Below are 21291 nucleotides of genomic sequence, written 5' to 3'. Positions count from 1 at the left end.
TGCACTATAAAAGTGTATAGAGTAAGGTCTTTACTGGAAGCTTGTAATGTTCTGAACATCATAGTCATCATGAGACATGTATACAGACTATGGTTATGAATCTGTGCATTTGTGTATTTAGGAAACTGTGTTCATTATGTCAACTATACCTCATAGCAGGGAGGGGCACTTCCCAAGCCCGATGTTTACGTGTAACTGGCTCCAGGTAGTGTGCCATTGTCCAGCCCAGGAAAAAAGACACGGATGGGCCACTAAAGTTAATGAAAATACACGGAGACATTCCTGCTCCCAAGTCCAGAGAGGTTTCCACACTCTGAGTAAACGAGTCATCACAGACATAGACCTGGTCTACACTACAAATTTAGGTCAACATAATCCATGTTAAGTCAATCTAATAATTTATGTGTCTACACTACCGAGTCCCTTCCGCCGACCTACATGGCCTGTAAAGTCAACTTCTGTACTCCACCTCCACAAGAGGTGTAGCACTTGATTAGACATCCACAGGTCGACAGGGGATAGCATAGACACTGTGTTGTGTAATTCGAATGAATTGGCCTCCAGGAGGTGTCCCACAGTGCTCCGCTGTGACCGCTCTGGAGAGCGCTTTCAACTCCACTGCATGTCAGCCAGGTAAACAGGAAACAGCTGCTCCCCGTTAAAGCCCCAGGAACTTTTGAATTTTCATTTCCTGTTTGATCAGCGTGGAGATCTCGCCAGCACAGCTGATCATGGAAACTCAAGGCCAAAAATGCAGTAGATTTTCAAAGATATTTAGGCACCTGAAGATGCAGTTAGTTGCGTAGTGGAATTTTCAAAAGCAACTACGTGCCTAACTCCTTTTAAAATCTGGCTCCAGGTGCCTACCTGCATCTTTAAATGCCTTTGTAAATCTGTCCTCAAGTCTATGCATTTTGGACCCACTCCTGTGAAGTGCTAAACACTTCTTAGGATAGGGCTCCTGGAATGCAGTGAAATCATCTGTCTGAAGAGTCTCCTTCAGTCTGCATTGCATTTCCTGGTATGACACAGCAGTTTTACACAGAGTAAGATCCTCTTATGTGTCTCCATACCCCATGCAATGTGACTTACCTGATCCCAGCTATTCATTCAGTCTGCCTGCCTTTTCATCTAGTTCCCTTCTCTATGTGAATTTGATCAGCAAGTGGAGAAATGCTCTCTGTAACATTACACAACCACCAGCTAGAATGGATTTTGGAGCATAGGTTAAGTGACTGCTCAAAAACCTGAATCAATGCCATGCAAGAGGGAGAAACTATGCAATTTCCACAAATTTCTTGTGCTTGATCAAATGGGTTATACATGCATACAAGATATAGTGACAACTTATAAAATGTAAATACTACATGGCAGGGGAGGGATAGTGATCACAGCATCAGATTTGGAATAATTATACTTACTGGAACCATTGGTTTAAATCTTAGCAGGATAAACTCAGCCCTTCATTCTTCTTAGGAAGATAAATTGAGTATCATGATGAGGTCCTAAAAACCAAATTCCTGTCTTTGCTGCATAGACATTAAATATATCTCAGCACTCTTTGCAAGAATAAGGGTTTGCCCCAATTTCTTGGCTAGTATTTCCCCTACCTCTGCCATTGTGCCATGTGTGTGCGCACCAGTTATCCTTCTAGATATCATCTTCCACTCTAGAGACTGCTGCCTGCCGGTATGTCCAGCGCAGTACAGAATATAAAGGAAGACAAAGGCCTTGCCATAAGGAGTTTACAACCAAAATAAATAGTTTAGATTGAATACAAACAGTGTCTGGGCAGATGTAGGTCAATGTTTTTAAAAATAACATTTCTTTCTGGGCTGTCATACTGAAGACAGAGATCATCCAGTCTTTAAGGAGAGGGAAGAAGTTCAGAGCGTAAGGGGAAGTGTGGGAGAAGATACGAGTGAAACATTTAGATGAAGTTTGGGAGGAGCACACACAACATGAAGAAGAGGACGAGGAAATGAAAGCAAAGATGAAGGAAGCTGTGCAGGGTCTTAAAAGTGAGATAAGAAGTTTGAAGTCTGAAAACAACAACAAAAGAACTTAGGTCTGAGGATGATGTTAAACTGTTTAAACATTTCATCAGCCTTAAAATGAATGAGTTACTATCAGAGCAATGTCTCATATATCAGAGAATCAGAGTATGTTACAATAACCGAAACACCGTTTAGCTTTGATGTCTGAACTAGCTACCTGCTTCCCATCCCAGGTCCGCAAGAGCCCTCCTGATATAGGGGGAGGAAAAATCTCTCTGTGTTTTGGACTGGGCTTGACATATCTGTTTCTTGAAATATTTAATCCAATAGGTCTAAACCCTGTCCAATGACTAAAAACAACATAATTCACTGAAAACGTAGAAAGTAAAAATTTAACTTCAGTCCCATGATCCCAGCTCCTCATTACTTAAGTAACGTGCCTGGGTGAAAAAGCTTAGAAAGCAGATCACCCATCTGACAGGGACCTGCCAGTGATTCCGAACAGCCGAGCTTTCAGTAGGAAATGGCCAGCTACCTGTCAGACCTGGTGAGTTCCCTATTTTTTTTTTAATCACATCAGATATTAATAATAGGAAGGATCTGTCTTCCACTTCCTACCCACCACTGCCAATGCCGGAGAAGGTACTGTACATTTTCATTAAACAATCTTTAAAACAGTGTGATATAGTTATAAAGACTACAACAAGGGGATACTGAATGGTCTATTTGGTAGCGATTCCGATGGACAGAGAAAAAAAAAACAATTTTGGGTGCAATACCCCTTTAACAAAACTAGGGAGGCACTACTGGTAAAGGAGGATTACCTTGAGGTGCTGGGACAGTTGGAAGCACAGCAAGGGAGGAAGAAGAAATACAGCAGAACGGGTTTGTGGGGAGACACTTGAGCCTTTGCTTCCGCTCTGAGGGGCTCAGGAGGAGGCAACATTGCCTAAAAATATACAAGTATAAATGAGAGAAAGCTGTTTGCAGGCCTGCGAAGTGATGTGGGAAAGCAGGAAAAAACAAGCCCCATGAACAGTACAGAGATTTGAACTGGTGTGTGAAAATCCATCTCAAAATGCATTAGCACCTATATGAGGACATTCTTCCTCCTCATTGAGAGAGGGGGAACTTCCCCAATAATAAATATTAATAAAATAATAAGATAGACACAAAAAACCCATCACATTTATTATAGAGTCTCATTATTTTCATAACAATCTCATGGGGTTTTTTAAAGCTCTGTTTTGTAAACTTTTGAAGTCCCATGATTAGCAATGCTGCCATAATAAGGGTTATAGAATCATAGAACCATAGGGTTAGAAGGGACCACAAGGGTGATCTAGTCTAACCCTCTGCCAAGATCCAGGATTTGTTGTGTCTAAACCATCCATGACAGATGGCTCCAGCCTCCTTTTGAAAGCCTTCTGTGAAGAAGCTTCCACAACCTCCCTAGGCAGTCCGTTACATTGTCCTACTGTTCTTACAGCTAGGAAGTTTTTCCTGAGATTTAATCTAAATCTGCTATGCTGTAGTTTGAACCCATTGCCTCTTGTCCTGCTCTCTGTGGCAAGAGAGAACAACTTTTCTCCATCTTTTTTATGGCAGCCATTCAACTATTTGAAGACCTCTATAATGTCTTCCCTTAATCTCTTTTTTTCCCAAATAAACATACCAAGTTCCCTCAGCCTTTGCTCATATGGCTTGCACTCCATCCCTTCAATCATCTTTGTCGCTTGCCTCTGGATCCTTTCCAGTTTCTCTACACTTTTCTATGCATTGGTGACCAAAATTGGACTCCAGCTGAGACCTAATCAGTGCTGAGTAGATCAGTACTATCACCTCCCATGACTTGCATGCTATGCTTTGGTTAATGCAATCTAAAACTGCATTTGCTTTTTTTTCTTCTTTTGCTTTTTTTTTTTTTTGCAACAGGATTGAATTGCTCACTCATGTTGAGGTTGTGATCCACCACAACTCCCAGATCCTTCACAGTTATGCTGCTGCCAAGCCAGTTATCCACCACTTTGTATTTGTTCATTTAGTTTTAATTCCCTAAGTGTAGCACCTTACATTTGTCTTTGCTGAATTTCATTGTGTTATCTATAGCCCAGTTCTCCACTTTATCAAGATCTCTCTGAACTTTAGCTCTATACTCCAAAGTGTTGCAATCCCCCTAACTTTGTGTCATCTGCAAATCTGATCAGTAAGTTCTCTATTCCTACATCCAGGTTATTCATAAAGTAAAGATGTTAAATAACACCACACCCAGAACATATCCTTATGGAATCCCACTTGAGACCTCCCTCCAATCTGACATAATTCCTTTAATAGTTCTCTTTACCTGCAGTTGTTTAACCAATTAGGTATCCATTTAATGGTAGTTGAGCCGAGTCCACATTTTTCCAGATTACTTATCAGAATGTAATGTGAGACTGTGTCAAAAGCCTTGCTGAAGTCCAGGTATATTGTATCCACCGCATTCCCCCTATCCACCAAACCAGTTACCCTGTCAAAAAACAAAATCAAGCTGGTTTGCCAAGATTTGTTCTTAGTCAATCCAGGCTGGCTGCTGGTGATCACCCTTCATCCTCCAGGTATTTGCACACTGAATATTTTAGACATTGCTCTAGTAGCTTCCCCAGGTATCAAAGTCAGGCTGACTGGTCTCTAGTTCTCCAGTTCCTCCTTTTCCTCCTTTTTAAAGATGGGCCCCACGTTAGCCCTTTCCCAGCTTCCGGGACCTCTCCTGCCATCCATGAGTTTGCAAATATTTGCAGAAATTTCTTCAGCTAATTCCTTCAGTACCTGGGGTTGGATCCTTCCAGGCTGTGTGCAAAATACAATGAGGAGGTGAAATACAAAGGAAACCACATTAAATTTGTCAATAAACATAAAAAATGATGGGAGTTTGTTAGGACACAATATACTGTACTGATCTGGGAAGCACATAATAGTAAATACTAACAATTAGCTCTTACATAGTACTACTCATCCATAGAGCTAAAAAAAAAAAGGTGACCCTAGTCAAGTGAGTTTAAGGAACCAGTGAAACCGTCAGTTAAAAGAAAGATAGTTAGATTTTCAGAATGAAAAAAATGCTGTCTGTGTTGTCTCTCATTGTGTGTGTGTAGAGAAAGACAGAGAGTTATAGTTCTAATTGTTAAATTTATAGTTAGTTTACAGTTCTCTCAGCTCTGTGGTTGCATTGGGATGGCCAACAGAAGAAGGAGCACTTCTTTATTGTCTCCAGGTTGTTCCAGGAGCAAAGAGAGAGCATAGCACTGCCAACGGTCCTTCCCAAAGTATTCGGCAGAATGAAAACAAACTCGCCTGGGGTGTCAGGGTTCTCTCATGGCCCAGAGGCAGCGACAATCCGAAGACTAGCAATTCTCTCAGGCCATGTCTATACTAGCGAGCTTACAGTGGCACAGCTGTACTGATGCAGCTGCAGCACTGTAAGATTGCTCATGTAGCCGTTCTATGTTGATGGCCAAGAGCTCTCCTGCTGACATAAAAAAAACCACCTCAATGATAGGTGGTAGCTATGTCGGCAGGAGAAGCTCTCCCACCGACATAGCACTGTGCACACTACCACTTATGCCGGCGAAACTTCTGTCACTCAGGAATGTGTTTTTTTCACACCCCTGAGCAACGTAAGTTTTGCCAACATAAGTGGAAGTGTAGACATGGCCTCAGTGTAGTAAGCCTAATATGAAAAAAACCTTCTTTACCCTGAAATATTGTTTTGACAAAGGTGGTAAAGAATAAAAGTTCTCCCTTTGTAGAAATAAAACAGGTAACATGGGATAAGAGGGGATGACATGCCGCAGTTTCACACACCCCAGTATCATTAATAGGCATTTGGACAGCATATTTACATGTTCATTGACACATTGTCAGTTCTATCATCCTGAATGCAATGGTCCTTCCCATGTAGTGAATAGTAGTGGGTCTGTCTTTGTCTTGTCTCTTTAGATTAGGAGACTCCAAGCGAATGTTGGTTCTCTCTGACCACTTGGCTGGGATGGGGGGCATCTTTGAATGGTCGATAACACCCTTTTGGGCTGGAACCTTGCAAACTGTGAAAAGATTTCAATAGCTAGAAGTGTCTGCAGTGAATAAGACATGTTCTGGAAAGGGAGAGCTGTAGATACATGGATCTCACCATACACTGAGTGTGTGTTTTATCGTCTTTTTGTAGATTCAGTATCGGAGGCTATTTCAAATGATGCTTGTGTTGGGAATTGGTGGAAACCTCTTACCAGGTTTTCACCTTTCTGTGATCAACTACCCTTCCGTGGTAAGCAAAGTCTTAATCAAAGACGCCTCTTTGGTTGAATGTGCATGGGGCTGGGTCCTAGCTTGAGGATGCTCCTTGTCCTTCAAATAATTCATTAAGTGTTTCTATTGAGACTGTTCCCAGCTTTTTCCATTCCCATTCTGTACAGAAAGAAAGAGTAAGATGAGAGTCTGGATAAAGGACAGACCTTCTCTCCACAGATAGCATTTCAGTAGCGTTTTAAAAGGCTGAGGACATTGGGAAATGAGTACTATGAAGTGGGGTTTTACCCACGAAAGCTTATGCCCAAATAAATCTGTTAGTCTTTAAGGTGCCACCGGACTCCTCGTTGTTTCTGTGGATACAGACTAACACGGCTACCCCTCTGATACTATTCCCTGTGTAGTCTATTGCTGAATTGAGGGATTTAGGAAGAGGATTCTTAGTAAATCCCTCTCTGCTACTGTCTTCTTCATTTTGAAGTATCTTTGTAGTCCCTTAAGTCACACTCCATGGACTGGGTAGTAAGGGTTGTTTGTGAACTATAAACTTGATGAACATAAAGGGTATACATCAAGGTTAAGACATGGTGCTGGTTCAACCCTCAAAACGTCCTTTGGCCTTCCTCCCATTGTTCCAATCACCTACACTTAAGAACACGGACGTTTAAAAGGAATTGATAACAGGACCCAACATTTGAGGGTGGAAATATACACAACATTTTACACGCCAAGTTTCAGTGGATGAGATTGTGCAGTTAATTTGTGCAGTAGCCTTTCCTCTCTCAACACTTGGATTCAAACACGGTTTAGATTATGTGCGAAAACAAGTTTGGTTATTGCATCATACAGTCATCAAAAAAATGGCAGAATTTGCTGCAGTCTTTGCTTAAGAGAGAAGCCCTTGACTGTAATAATATTAATTAATTAATTAAGACCATCATGTCAAGGAGGAGGTGTACTATCAGAATTTACTGGGGAAGTTCACATACTAATAGTCTTTTGTTTTTGTAAGCAATAAATTCGATCAAAATGTTAATATGGACAAGGGGGATCCAGTGGCCATCATGTACTTAGATTTCCAGAAAGCCTTTGACAAGGTCCCTCACCAAAGGCTCTTATGTAAATTAAGTTGTCATGGGATAAGAGGGAAGATCCTCTCATGGATTGAGAACTGGTTAAAAGACAGGGAACAAAGGGTAGGAATAAATGGTAAATTTTCAGAATGGAGAGGGGTAACTAGCGGTGTTCCCCAAGGGTCAGTCCTAGGACCAATCCTATTCAACCTATTCATAAATGATCTGGAGAAAGGGGTAAACAGCGAGGTGGCAAAGTTTGCAGATGATACTAAACTGCTCAAGATAGTTAAGACCAAAGCAGACTGTGAAGAACTTCAAAAAGATCTCACCAAACTAAGTGATTGGGCAACAAAATGGCAAATGAAATTTAATGTGGACAAATGTAAAGTAATGCACATTGGAAAAAATAACCCCAACTATACATACAATATGATGGGGGCTAATTTAGCTACAACTAATCAGGAGAAAGATCTTGGAGTCATCGTGGATAGATCTCTGAAGACGTCCACGCAGTGTGCAGCGGCAGTCAAAAAAGCAAACGGGATGTTAGGAATCATTATAAAATGGATAGAGAATAAGATGGAGAATATTTTATTGCCCTTATATAAATCCATGGTACGCCCACATCTCGGATACTGTGTACAGATGTGGTCCCCTCATCTCAAAAAAGATATACTGGCATTAGAAAAGGTTCAGAAAAGGGCAACTAAAACGAGTAGGGGTTTAGAACGGGTCCCATGTGAGGAGAGATTAAAGAGGCTAGGATTTTTTAGCTTGGAAGAGAGGAGACTAAGGGAGGATATGACAGAGGTATATAAAATCATGAGTGGTGTGGAGAAAGTGAATAAGGAAAAGTTATTTACTTGTTCCCATAACATAAGAACTAGGGGCCACCAAATGAAATTAATGGACAGCAGGTTTAAAACAAATAAAAGGAAGTTCTTCTTCACTCAGCGCACAGTCAACCTGTGGAACTCCTTGTCTGAGGAGGTTGTGAAGGCTAGGACTATAACAGGGTTTAAAAGAGAACTGGGTAAATTCATGGAGGTTAAGTCCATTAATGGCTATTAGCCAGGATGGGTAAGGACTGGTGTCCCTAGCCTCTGTTTGGCAGGAGAGAGATCACTTGATCATTAACTGTTAAGTTCACTCCCTCTGGGGCACCTGGCATTGGTCATTGTCGGTAGACAAGATACTGGGCTGGATGGACCTTTGGTCTGACCCAGTAGGGCCAGTCTTAGGTTCTTAATTAAAAACAATAAACAGCATTTCTGACATCACCACTTAATTCTACTGCAGATGTGTATAATACCACCAGTTTTTAGCACCACCCCATTATTCCCCCATTGTGAAATTAATATATAGCAATTCAAAACTGATTTTCAGAGATACAGATTGGTAATAACAAGAAATGTGGGTATGTGGGCTTTTCCTAAACTTTTATTTGCAAGTAAGTCTCATGTTGTCATTCTTTAAATAGTAACTATTGGTTGAAACCAAAGCCAGCTTTAAATATAATGAAGTATGATTGTGAATAATGCTTTGGAGTTATAATTACTGTTAATGCAAATCCCCTTTTCCTTCTCAGCACATTAAGAGGTTTATCAACAAAACCTGGCTGGAGCGATATGGCTCTCCTCTCCATCAGGAGACCATCACATTGCTGTGGTCCCTCATTGTGTCTATCTACTGTGTAGGGGGACTACTGGGGTGTCTGTGTAGTGGATACCTGTTTGTGAAATATGGAAAGTACGTATCTTTTCTGAACAGCTCACTAATGAGGAATTGTATTAGTTAATTTAACGCTGAAAAACATTTTACTGAAAAGGGAACAAAATTATTTTTAAATAAACAAAAAACAAAAACTGTTTTAAGTTCCTACATCATTAAAGGCTAAAACTTGGTCTCATTCAAGTCAGTTGCAAAACTACAAGGGACTAGGACTGAGCGCTTATGGAATATAAAATAAATTCACCCGTTTTTCACCAGCTTCCGTCAGTGTGAAGCAGGGTGCAGGACCCCCAGCAGTCTAAAGTCCATGGAGAGGTTACAGCTGCACAACTCTTCTCTCACTGAGAAGTGTGTGTGGCCAGGGCAGTCAGGAGATGAATTAATTTAGTTCCTCCCTGTTGCAGTCTCCACAGGCAAAACAACTAGAGAGCCTCTTGTGGAAAGTGAAGGTGCCTCCCTTGGTAGAACCCCTGAGAGGAAACAGACTTAAAATTACAAAGATAGAGACGGATATAGATACACACACACTAACAAAATATTTGAAAATAATTTCCCCATTTACTTACATACCAGGGCTAAATTCATGATTCTTTATTCCTTGCAACAGTAAATATACCAGCTGCAGACCCCTTTCAAAAAACCAAAGACGTGCCCAATAGTATCCCCTTCTCAGCTTTTGGTCCACTTCACACACTCACACTATATGCTTCCACTCAACCTTTCCTCCACCTGCTGGTCCCCTCTCCAACCAACTCCCTTGAACACACACCTCCACTTGCCCCTCCCCAACCTATCTTTTCCGCCACTATCCTAGATCTATCTCTACTTTCAGCTGCCAGAAAGTCTCTATAAAATCCAGACCAAGTTGCCCTACCCAATCTCCAAGCCTTCAGAACACAAAATTTTCAAGTGTCCTTCAACAAGAACACAGAGTTCCGAAGGTTAACAAGCTGTCTCATCCCTTAAAGATACATAAGCACATTTCCACTATGGTTGATTGGATATACAATTTCTTTCCAACAGGCAGGGAGGAGGGGCTAAACATTATTTTAATATCTGTCCAATAGAATTGCCACTGAAACACACTCTTTCTTGGGAGAAATATAGGATAGTGAATGTGGGAATTCTTAAAGCACTCTACTGATGAAAGTGAAAAAAACAGACTATTATAAGAATAAATAATCATATGTAAATTAGACTGATACAAATACACAATTGTTACTGTTTCCTTATTGTTCTTTTCATAATTATGTATTAATCATTTCATAATTATTCAATGTAACACGTAAACATATATCTTTTCACTGAAATTTTATTTGAGCTCCATTCTCAGGAGATTTTCTAGTACGCAAATATTTATTTCCTGGGGCAACAGCTGTAAAATATTGCCCAAGGGTAAAAAGATATTTTCTGAGGTTGTGATAGATTGCCTGAAGCAGAAGCCTTTTTGTTTTTAATTGCTTGGATACTTTAAAAAAACCTTTCAAGTTCTTACTTCTGTGAATATATTTGGTGCTTCAGAAAATGTAAACAAAGCTCACTCCTCTTCTGCTGCCCCAAAAAGAGAGAATGAAACTCTAATTCTCCCTTGTTTAATATGGCCGTTTAATTTGGCTTTTACAAAGCTGACTTCTTCCTTCTATGTTTTGGGATAGGTGCAATATTTTTGATGGGATATAGGATCCTAGAAAGGGAGCAATGAATACTGTTTAACTATTTTCTCTCAGCACTTCTCTCTTCAGGAATCCACTATAACCTCAGTGGAGTGCTCCCCTTTGGTGTCTCTCATGTCACTATCTAACAGAAATTGCTACACCCCAAAGCATTGGTTTTTAAGAACAGCCATGGCTTTGTCTGTACATTCACTGGATAACAGGAGCCCATTTGTTCAAAGTGACAGAAGAGATATTTATGGGAAAACCTGATTCACATCTGTATTTCATTTGCTGCTACAGAAAGAAATGTCTGTTGTGCAACAATATGCTCATAATGGTAGCTGCCTTGCACATGGGCTTCAGTAAGACTGCCAAGTCTTTTGAGATGATTCTGATTGGACGCTTCCTCTATGGCATCAGTGCAGGTAGGACCTCACACTACTGTATGTACACAAGTTATTCTCTTGGGAGAACATAGGGACCACTCCCTCTCAGAGCTCCTCAGGGAGCACAGCACCCCAGGTAGAGCAGGAAGGTTTAGAGAGGAGGTAGGGGCCAGGCCACACCCAGCATCAGAGGAAGCAGGCTGCATACATCTATAGGATGGTGCAGCTCAGGCAGTTCTCCTGCATATTAAGCCAGCTGGGGCTGGACTCTGCAATAATAAAATATAGCAAATCACCGTCTACTTCCACAAGGACTCAACTGAAAAAAAAATTTGGGAATGGGAATAGTGATTTATTAAATGTTTTGTTCTAGAAGATGTAATTTTCCAGTTTGATGACTTATTGCAGATAATACTTAAACAATTCAAAAAAGGAGAGTGCTGCAGTTTGGCAGAATGTGATTTGAAAAAAAAAAACAATTTTTCTTTCTATAAATATAACTTTCCTATTTCTTCTCCTCATTCAAGGTGTATGTTTGAACGCACATAGTCAATACCTAGGAGAAATTTCACCGAAGAAGCTGCGTGGATTTGCAAACACCAATGCTCTTGTGTTTTTGACACTAGGAAAAGTTTTAGGGCAAATTATGGGATTAAGGTACAGTCTATTTTACATACGTACATGGCCTCATCACCCCAGTATGTGAGCACACCACAATCTTTAATATACTTATCCTCACAATGCATCTGTGTCAGAGCACAGAATCAAACACTTGTCTCCCAAGTCCTAGGCTACTACCTTTCTCCAGGCAGAATATATGCACTTATCTCGGGACCATGCAGCCTAAATATTTTTTCTTTTCATCCATTTTTCCCATTGTCTGTGCATAGTGTGTCAGTTTCTCTACTTATCACACAAAAAAGAAGTTGCTAAAGTTACTATCGTTGTAACTCACGAAGACTGAGGATCCGAATTCTTCGGTCTTATCTAGAATTGCAGCATTGGTCTCAATAGCAGTTGCATGGATTAACAAACGCCACTGAATTTTTATTTTTTAATTATGGGGAAAACCTCAGAACAAACTATAGAACTAAGGCACTTACTTAGCTATTTTCCTTTCCAGTTGTCCAAATTTTCTTTCAATTTATCCTCTCCATTTCCATCTGCATATAGCGTTTGTTGGTCCACTTTTTCCTCCAGAAAACAAAGTTGTTTTATCTTATTTTATTAAACCATAAATATATTTTATATGTTCTCTACAGAGTGTTTTTAGGAACCGAATCCTTGTGGCCTTTGCTGTTGGCCATATGTGGAATTGCAGCATTTGTCCAGCTGGTCTCTTTGCCATTCTTCCCTGAGTCCCCACCCTACCTTTTGATGCAAAAGGAAGACACTGAAGGTTGTTTGAAAGGTAAAATGGGACAAGCCCTTCTCCAAATCTCTGATTTATTATATTGATAGCCATTGAAGGGGTCAGCCTGTTAGATGGAACCGAGTTTCCCATCATCCACCAATGATCTTTCTTAAGAATTCTAATCAACAAGGATCTTGTACTGATATTGGTGGAGATCTAAATTAGTGTAGACAAAAATTACTAATTTGTAGTTATTCAAGATCACCCTCTAAAATATTACTGTATTACACAAAACAAGAGACAGACAACTACCAGCTAATAGCAATGTGTAATATAGTGTGTTCCATTAAGCCATATCTGATTGATATCGTCAATCAGTGACTGATGGACCAATAGATGGACTGAATTATGAATGATTACTGAATGATTAATGAATAATCTAATCACTAATTCATTAGCCAATTGAATGATGGAAATGAGTGGCTGGATCAGCTGATGGATAGGTCTGCCAGGCACTACAGTGTTATAAATAAAAAACAATGGTACTAATAATTATGCTTGGCTATTTTTCCTCCATAGCCATGAAGGAGCTCTGGGGTGAAGGGGATCATCAAGCAGAGTTTGATGACATGATGAAGGAGAAGGCAGCAATGAAAAGCATCAAAACCATGAGTGTCCTGGAAGTGATGAAAGACCCAGCCTTGCGTTGGCAGTTGTATATAATGATTCTCCTTATGATGAGCATACAGCTGTGTGGCTTGAGTGCAGTTGAGTATTCCTCAATTCCAACCTCAGAACTGTTATTAGGTAGCATGGAGAACATTACAGAGCCACAGTTCCTACTTGTTACTTCCTCTTGATCCTCTTTTCTCCTCCTCATAGAGAGTTCACTGCAGTAAGTCAAGTGGTAACATTCACTGGCGTTAACACTACCGGGCTTCTCAGCACTCTAAAGTGAACACATGCCTGTGTATACAATAGGTCCAGCACAGTGGATGTTAATGTTCCCTGAAAGGGTATTGTCCCATTGATTTCCTTTTTGTTCTCACTAGAAGCTCTTTCTCTAGGACAGATGGCTGTACAAACTCACTCTCTCCGTCTAGGACCTTGAGAACTCTTTGTACAGATTTGGGTCTCAGTTAAGTTCCTGTCTGCTAGTAGCAGATGCGTATTGCCATCTACCCTTCATTCTGTGTGGTATCAAGGGATCTCCTTCTACCAGCCTCTGCCAAACCAGACAGCAAGGGCCCTAAGAACGTTTCTCTTTCTCATCTCCCCCGCCCAGTACCATTCCTCTTCTCCCCGCTCCAACCAGCTCCTTCTCCCAGTTCCCTTATTTATTCCCTCTTTTCTCCTAACACAATGCTTCTTTCAGTTCCATTCTTTTCTTGACCCCCAAAACCCTTTCATTAATCCCTAATAGACCCTCGAATTTCAGATTTCAAACAGCTGCCTCAGCTCCCCTTGCTTTGAAATAGAAATCCAAATAGAATCCAGGCCCCTCTGTTTCCTCTCCTGACCCCCAATAAAAACCCACGTGGTGATATTGTACTGGTGAAGGATTGAGATCTGAATGCTGCTGCACAAGCACACCTCACATACCTTGATTACACTTCATTGTTAAAATTCCTTTTCACTGCATTTTCCAGATCTACTTTTATACCTTTGAAGTGTTCCGCGCAGCCAGGTTGGATGAAGACCTTATTCCATATATAGCATTAGGAGTTGGGATCTGTGAATTCTTCTCTAACATCCTGTGTGTAAGTCAGACCTGACTTGGGTTTGGAGGGTGAAGGGAAATGTGTTTTGAGCCAGTTCCTTCTTAAAAGGAACTGCTCTTTCGATACATGAACTGAAGAATCTTTTTGTGTGACCACTACCCCACCATATGAAACTGTGAAAGACAACATAAACCCTGCAACAGGAAGGGGCTAAGGAGTTTCTCCGGGCTGAAGTGGCCCCACCTCACCACACCTGCGAGTCATTTTGAGACTTGGAAGAGAAGTTTAAGATGGGGGAAGCTCTGCTCAGGGCATGTCTACACTACAGTGGCACAGCTACGTCACTGCAGCTGTGCCGCTATAGAGCCACAATGTAGATGCTTCCTACATCGACAGAAGTTTTTCCGTCAATGTAGTTAATCCATCCCTCCGAGAGATGTTAGCTAGGTCAACAGAAGAATTTGTCCATTGAATTAGCAGTGTCTACACCGGGAGTTAGGTTGACCTAACTACAGCACTCAGGGCACACAATTTTTCAAAGCCCTGAGCAACATAGCTAGGTCGATTTAATTTTTAAGTGTAGACCAGACCTCATTGGTGAGCAGCTCTGAGAAGAGCAGAGTGTTGAGCTTCCTAGCTCCCAGGGAGAGTCCTGGCAGAGACCAGAATCTACACCCTTGCCTAAAAGAATGCCCAAGTCCGCAGAGTCAAAGGGGGCTGTAATCTATCTATTCTGCTGGCGAACCAGCGGATGTTGAGCTACATTACAGCCTGTCCAGGGGCCTTCTGAAGGAAGAGAGGCCAGTGGCCAAATGGGATTGTCTGTATATTTCCTTTTCCTTTGTTTTCTTTGCTGCTCCTAAGTTGTTTGTTTGTTCCCTGGGACTTTGAAAGGGGTAAGCATCCAGACAACTTGGCTGGAGGGCTGAGAATCCATCTCCTTCAGAATGCTAATGTGTGCCTGAACCCGGAGAAATGGATAGAATTCTGTCAACATCCCAATGGGGTGCTGGTGAAAGACTAGAACCCTGACACCTCCCCATTACCCCTCAGATTACTTCCCATTTTTTTTGCGGGGGGTGGGAGGGGGTGGTCATGGTCCACAATTTCTTTTAAAAATCAAGACTTATGGTTATTTTTAAAAGGAGTTTACGTCATGCTCCCATTGATAATAATGTTTATATACAGGTAATAGCTGTGTGAGAGATCAGATATAGCAGAAGAAGTGGGAAAGGCAGAGGGGAAAAATGCCACTTTATGTCAAGATAGTGGCAGACTGCAGCAGCTACGTGAAATGGTTGATTCACTTTTGAAAATCTGACTTTCAGGGTGCAATTTTATACATAACACCCAGAAAATCTATGTGATGGTCTGTCAGATATAGAGGCTGTCTGCAACTTTGGGATATAACCTCATGGTAACTCATTAACTAAATAGGGTGTAGGGGAGTCATTCCTTGAATGGGAAATATCTGGGAAAATGTCACAGTGCTGCAGAAAGTGATGGGGTTCAGTAGGGGTTCACTCAGAGTCAGAACTGATCAAATGGCACAGCATGGTGCTAGTGACTCACTGCACTGTTGGAGATATGCTGCCATCCTCTAAATAAGACGCAACATGGAACCCCAAACAGCTGTGGTACTAAAATCCCTATAATATTTTTTTTGCAAGGGAAAGGATGTTAACTGTGGTATTCACTCTGCCTACCAGAGTTTCTCTGAAATTAGAGTAGCCACAGAACTTCAGCCTCCAATCTGCTTCACCCATCTTTGCATAGATCCTTGGGATCCATTTACAACCATGGCCATAATATAATAATTTCACCTTTATCAATGATACGAGGAAAGGAACTAACACAGCTGAGAGAGAACCTTATAAAACTTATGATTTGTCATTTTTATTTTTAAACACACGTAAAAAGAGGCACGCATGTCTATTTCAGGAGACTTTTCAGTGAAGACCATTACAATTGCTATAGCGGAGATGCACACGCCAGATTCAGACTCTGCAGGGGATACTAAACCAAGGCTACAGATAGCTGGCATATTAACATCTAATTAAATAGATGGGACCACAAATAACGTAGAATAATATCCTCATGGCTCTAAATGAAATACATTCAAATGGAAAAGTTTGACTTACTAGGAAAGTGAGGGGCTGAGGGAAGCAGAATCATCCCAGAAATACAGGCTGCCCTTTCTGGCCCCAAAGAGCAGTCTCCATTATAAATGCTGCTCTGAAACGCCCACAGAGTTCATCAGGCTAGCACCCAGCAGTGCTTTGCTTGATCACAGGGCTAACAAACGTTTCACAGTTACACCTATTTCTGTATTCTTGAAAGGAAAAGGAATGAAGGAGACAGCAAGAGAGAATGAAAGTCAAATTCCCTGGGGGAGTGGAGGTTGGAATTTGCCATGCTTGCAGTAATGTCAATGTGTTTTCTGATCCTCAGAGCTTCATCATTGACCGGTTTGGCAGGCGGATGCTGTTATGGGGTGGTTATGGGTTGATGGCAGGGATGATGGCATTCCTAGTAACAGCTCTCTCACTGCAGGTAAGGAAGCTTTTCTTTTTGAGGGGCCCTGTTCCCACTTCCACAGAAACTGCTGTTTATGTTATTCTCAAATTAAGCCTGGTCCCCATGGTGACATTTGGTGGGAGACCTTAGTTTTGCACTCTAACAAATGTAACCCTTCTGCCTGTCAGAGATGGCAGCAACAAGGGCCGGGTTCAGTATCTAGGGGTTCCATTCCAATAACACAATGCATAACCGGCTCGAGTCCCCACCCAGTGACCTGGGACAAATATATACCACCCCCGCTGGGCGCCTCCAAGAGGCAATACTTCCCCCTCTCGCAAGCACATAGTCTGAGTGTAGCAAAAAGCCTTGTAATAACAGAGAGAAACAATGTGGCATTATGTTGGGGAAACACCACCAACAGGATTCATAACACAACCCATGAGCAAAAACCCACCCCAAGCAAATTGGGGCATGTCCTTTCCCTTTGGTTCTTGAGTCCAGCAACCCAAATCATCCAAAGTCCCAGAAGTCCAACAACCCAAAAGTCTCTGTCCCTGGTCAGGGCAGCCCCAGAGTTCAAAAGTTTATCTGCAGAGTTTTACCTCCCAACCTGGGTGGAGATGGGGGGGGGGGTTTAAGGGGCACCTTACGTGGTCCAAATCTGATGGCCCCACCTCTCCATGGGGCTCCACTCTGCCAGCCGCCCCATGAGCTGCTCTGCTCCACCAGCCGCTCCGCTCTGCTCTCCATCCCGCAAACTGCTCCACCATATATCTTGAGGCTCCCCCACTACTTAACACAACACTCAGTGATTTCAGCTCTTAGTCAGTTCAGCTCTTTTGTGATTTCAGCTTGTAGTAGGGGAGCCTCAGGGCTGGTGCACCATTAGCCCAAAGTGAATTCAGCTCAGCAGCCTGTAATTAGACTCCTAATGGAATCAAAATTAGCTCTGATATTCCACAGTGGAGAGAGGAGGAAGTGCAATTAGCATGCAAGGCCCTCACCAGGGGGCCCATGCCACCAAGTATTAATATCTGTTCCCAGCCTCTCTCCATTCACAGAGTTTTGGAACCCATGTCCCTTGCCTGGCGAGTCCCTCCATCATAACAAAAGGCCAAGTACAGTTCCACTGTCCTTGATTCCCATAATCAGGGTAATAACAATGTATTCTTCCTGCCCCAATAACAGAGACACTGGGGATCCCACAGCAGCCAAAGTGGGGACCATTTTGGGCAGCTATGGCCTCATTCTAGGTGGGGTGGGTGTGCCTATGCAAATGAGATCAGCCCCTGAAGTTCTTTTCCACAACTTGCCACACCTCACCACCAGATGTCAGGGTTGAGCTCATCCTGACTCTGCTTACACAAATGCAGGGCTGAATGTTACATGAATACTCATGGCTCCTTCTATGAGGCCTTCATCCTTGTCCTCACCTGGAGGGGTCTCTGTACCGCCTCCTCCTAAACCAGCACTATCCGCATTCCAGCTGCCAAGTAACTGTCCCACGAGCAAGGTGCCCTGATTTAGTCTCTCCAACCTTCTTACTACCTAACCCCTCACACACCAGTCTCCAGTGGGCGTATCTTGCCTTGCTGTTGTCAAAATCTTTGCAATGATCATTCCTGCTGTCTCCTTTCTCATTCAGCAGCACCTCTCACACTCCTCTCCACTTACATATGGCTGTGACAGCTGCCCAGTGATCATCTAAGCTGCTGAAAATCTTTTTCCCCCAGTGCAAAGCATCCACACTCTTTTAAGCTCCTGAATCTCTTTTGTCCCTTCCCTCAGCTGCTAAACTCTCCTCCATCCCACCCCTTGATACAAGTGATTTTACTCCCCATATATAAAGCAGACTCTTGGCAATCACTAAACCAGATAGTAGAAAGTAATGAGCATGTTATTCTACCACCATATTAATTCCCCCTTTCTCTCCTCATTGCTTTCTGTCTAGAATCAGTTCTCCTGGATGGCCTCCTGCAGTGTTATTCTCATATTCTTGTTCATTATCGCCTATGGAATTGGACCATGTGAGTACATCAACTTAGGTGATGATGGGAAATCTATGGACCACACTATATGAACACATTAATATGGATGGGTATTTGGAAATGGAACTAGACTTTGTAAATACATCTTCATAGAGAAGGGAGTGAAGCAGAATCCTACAACATCCTCAACTCACAAGTAAAACCCCAGCTCCATTCAGGATTGTTAACTGATGGGATGTTCAGTTCCTTCTCTTAGCATTCCTTTATCCTTTCTTAATTTCAGTCTGAATCAGATACAATGGCAATGCCAGAACCAGCTTACAACTCCCTGCTAGGGTTTTGGTCCTCACTTGGGACCAAAGCTAATTCTAGGTCCCTGACAAATGACTATGTTTTGTTATTGGAACCTTAGATATAAAATATCAGCCTTGTAGGTCACTGATTTTTATTCGGGTTTTCATATCATAGCCATAGCCACGGTGTATGAGTGCCTTGACAACCTGTCTTCTTACTAGCCCCCATTAGAAGCAGGAAGTCTACACATATGCCAGGAGGTGGGCACAAATTCTCACTCTTTGGGGTTCTGCTTGACCAGATATTGCTCCTAAATATGAATTGTATGAATTTGCATTTTTTCATTTTGGGGAAAAGAGGTGACCAAAGTTCCTAGGGGAAAACCCCACATAAATTTCTTTACTACTTTTTCACATTGCTTCTTCAGCTGGGGCAGTCACATCTGTCCTCATGGAAATCTTCAACCAGTCAGCCCGATCATCTGCCTTTGTGATTGCTGGGACCATTGGCTGGATGGGCCTCATGGTAATTGGGATGATATTCCCCTTCACTGTGGTAATTCAATTTGGATTTCTTCTTCAATGCTCCCAATTTAAACCACCTTTTATGGCTGTGCTAGGCAGCAAGGCATAGCAAGTACATTACAATGCCATGTAGGCAATCAATGTTCTGAACCCATCTCAAAGTCCCTGTTCTGCAGAGGCCTGCTGTGTAGCAGAGGTGGCATACATAGTCTTGAGGTGAAGGGTGTGAACTGGCCCGATCGTCAACCACCCTCTGCTGTCTTATACATATATTAAAAATGTAAAGAAACATTTCTTCTTTAGACTGAATTTTTTTCTCATTCCGGAGAAGCAAAGCAACCTTCAAGGATCTAAGAAAGTAAGTGTCAGAAGAGGATTTGTTCATCTTTTTCTCTTTTATTTTTGTCTTCAGGAGGCCCTCGGTCCCTTCTCCTTTCTCATCTTTGTGGGCGTTCTTGTCATCTCAGGGATTTTTTCCTACCTGCTCCTTCCAGAGACAAAGGGGAAGTCGATCATGGAAATCACAGAGATGTTCAGTACAATACATTTTGGGAAGAAACTTTTACTGACTGCGGGGAAGAATTCCCCTGCAGAACACACCTTCTGCACCAAGTTCTGACTGGCCAGCAGAGTCAGATTTCATTGACACAATGCACTGTCAAGATGAAATTGGAAGCTGAATGTACTAACAGACTGTTTTTTAATAAAATCTTATTTGAAAAATAATTCACACCTATCTCACCTCTTGTTCCTAGTCGTCCCATTTTATATTTGGGTCTTTGTTTTTCATGCTCACAGGCAGTATCTTCACACATGGTGCCCATCTCCTCATACAACTCTATATCAGGAGGGTTTTAGTAATTAACAAAGACACTTCCCAGAACTGGAAGGTATGAGCACTCAGGCATAACTAAACTGGTCAGTTTTATTGCAAGTCCCCTTCTGCTGCAACCATTGCAAAGAAATGGGACTTAAAAGTATGTGTGTTAATTAGTCTAATTAATTTCTGTATAGTAAAGAGGGAGAGGACAAACCATAAAATCCCGTATTTGACCAAAAAGACATGGAAGTCGGGTATCTTGACTTTGGGATAGTTCCATAAGAGATACATTTTCCTCCCTCTCCTACCTGCAGCATCTCCAATAAAAATGGGCACAATTCTCATAAATCTTTGCTTAGTAGTTATCTTTGTACCTTCACATACAACAAAAGTTTATTCCCATATTTACTGTAATAAAATGATATATGTATTCCAGAAATGATGCCTTTTAACATGATGCTGGGTATGATTCTCTCCAGATCTATGGAGTCATTTGTCTCCCATAGACCAATCTGAAGATATTGGAAAAGTGAGTGTACATGGATTTCACTTTGGAATTTATTTTGGATATTTACTAAAAACTTGGGCTGTTGATTAATGGCAGTTAACTCATGAGATGAACTAGAAAAAATTAATCACGATTAAAAAATTAATTGTGATAATTGCACTGTTAAACAATAGAATACCAATGGAAATTTATTAAGTATTTTTGGATGTTTTTCTACATTTTCAAATAAATAGATTTCTGTTACAACACAGAATACAAAGTGTACAGTGCTCACTTTATATTATTTTTATTACAAATATTTGCACTATAAAAATGATAAACAAAAGAAATGGTATTTTTCAGTTCACCTCATACAAGTACTGTAGTGCAATCTCTTTATCATGAAAGTGTAACTTACAAATGTAGACTTTTTTTGTTATATAACTGCACTCAA

General features: G+C 41.5%; 1 protein-coding gene across 4 annotated transcripts; it reads left to right on the top strand.

Moving 5' to 3' along the window:
* The first annotated feature begins 2453 nt into the window (after nucleotides 1-2453).
* LOC141999318 (solute carrier family 2, facilitated glucose transporter member 11-like) lies at nucleotides 2454-20218 on the top strand. 4 transcript variants are annotated; one of them, XM_074972613.1, is made up of 12 exons: nucleotides 2454-2544; nucleotides 6202-6300; nucleotides 8946-9106; nucleotides 11044-11168; nucleotides 11657-11786; nucleotides 12392-12540; nucleotides 13063-13250; nucleotides 14133-14243; nucleotides 16656-16757; nucleotides 18676-18751; nucleotides 19434-19531; nucleotides 19943-20218. In XM_074972613.1, exons 1-12 carry the CDS (start codon nucleotides 2521-2523, stop codon nucleotides 20147-20149), a joined length of 1470 nt encoding a protein of 489 aa, XP_074828714.1. In that variant the 5' UTR covers nucleotides 2454-2520; the 3' UTR covers nucleotides 20150-20218. The 4 variants fall into 4 exon arrangements, with proteins under 4 accessions (XP_074828714.1, XP_074828713.1, XP_074828716.1 ...); XM_074972612.1 differs by having other exon boundaries at nucleotides 19434-19561; XM_074972614.1 differs by lacking the exon at nucleotides 8946-9106 and having other exon boundaries at nucleotides 2523-2544; nucleotides 19434-19561.
* The last annotated feature ends 1073 nt before the right edge of the window (nucleotides 20219-21291 follow it).

The sequence above is a fragment of the Natator depressus genome, chromosome 15, assembly GCF_965152275.1.
Source record: "Natator depressus isolate rNatDep1 chromosome 15, rNatDep2.hap1, whole genome shotgun sequence".
In the NCBI taxonomy this organism is placed as follows: domain Eukaryota; kingdom Metazoa; phylum Chordata; order Testudines; family Cheloniidae; genus Natator; species Natator depressus.
Note: the sequence above shows the minus strand (reverse complement) of the source record. Positions and strands in the feature narration are given on the sequence as shown.

Coding starts and splice junctions, on each gene's coding strand:
- LOC141999318 (XM_074972612.1), top strand. CDS start 2,521: ATGGCCAGCTACCTGTCAGACCTG. Junction 2,545..6,201: donor CCAGCTACCTGTCAGACCTG/GTGAGTTCCCTA, acceptor GTCTTTTTGTAG/ATTCAGTATCGGAGGCTATT. Junction 6,301..8,945: donor TGATCAACTACCCTTCCGTG/GTAAGCAAAGTC, acceptor TTTCCTTCTCAG/CACATTAAGAGGTTTATCAA.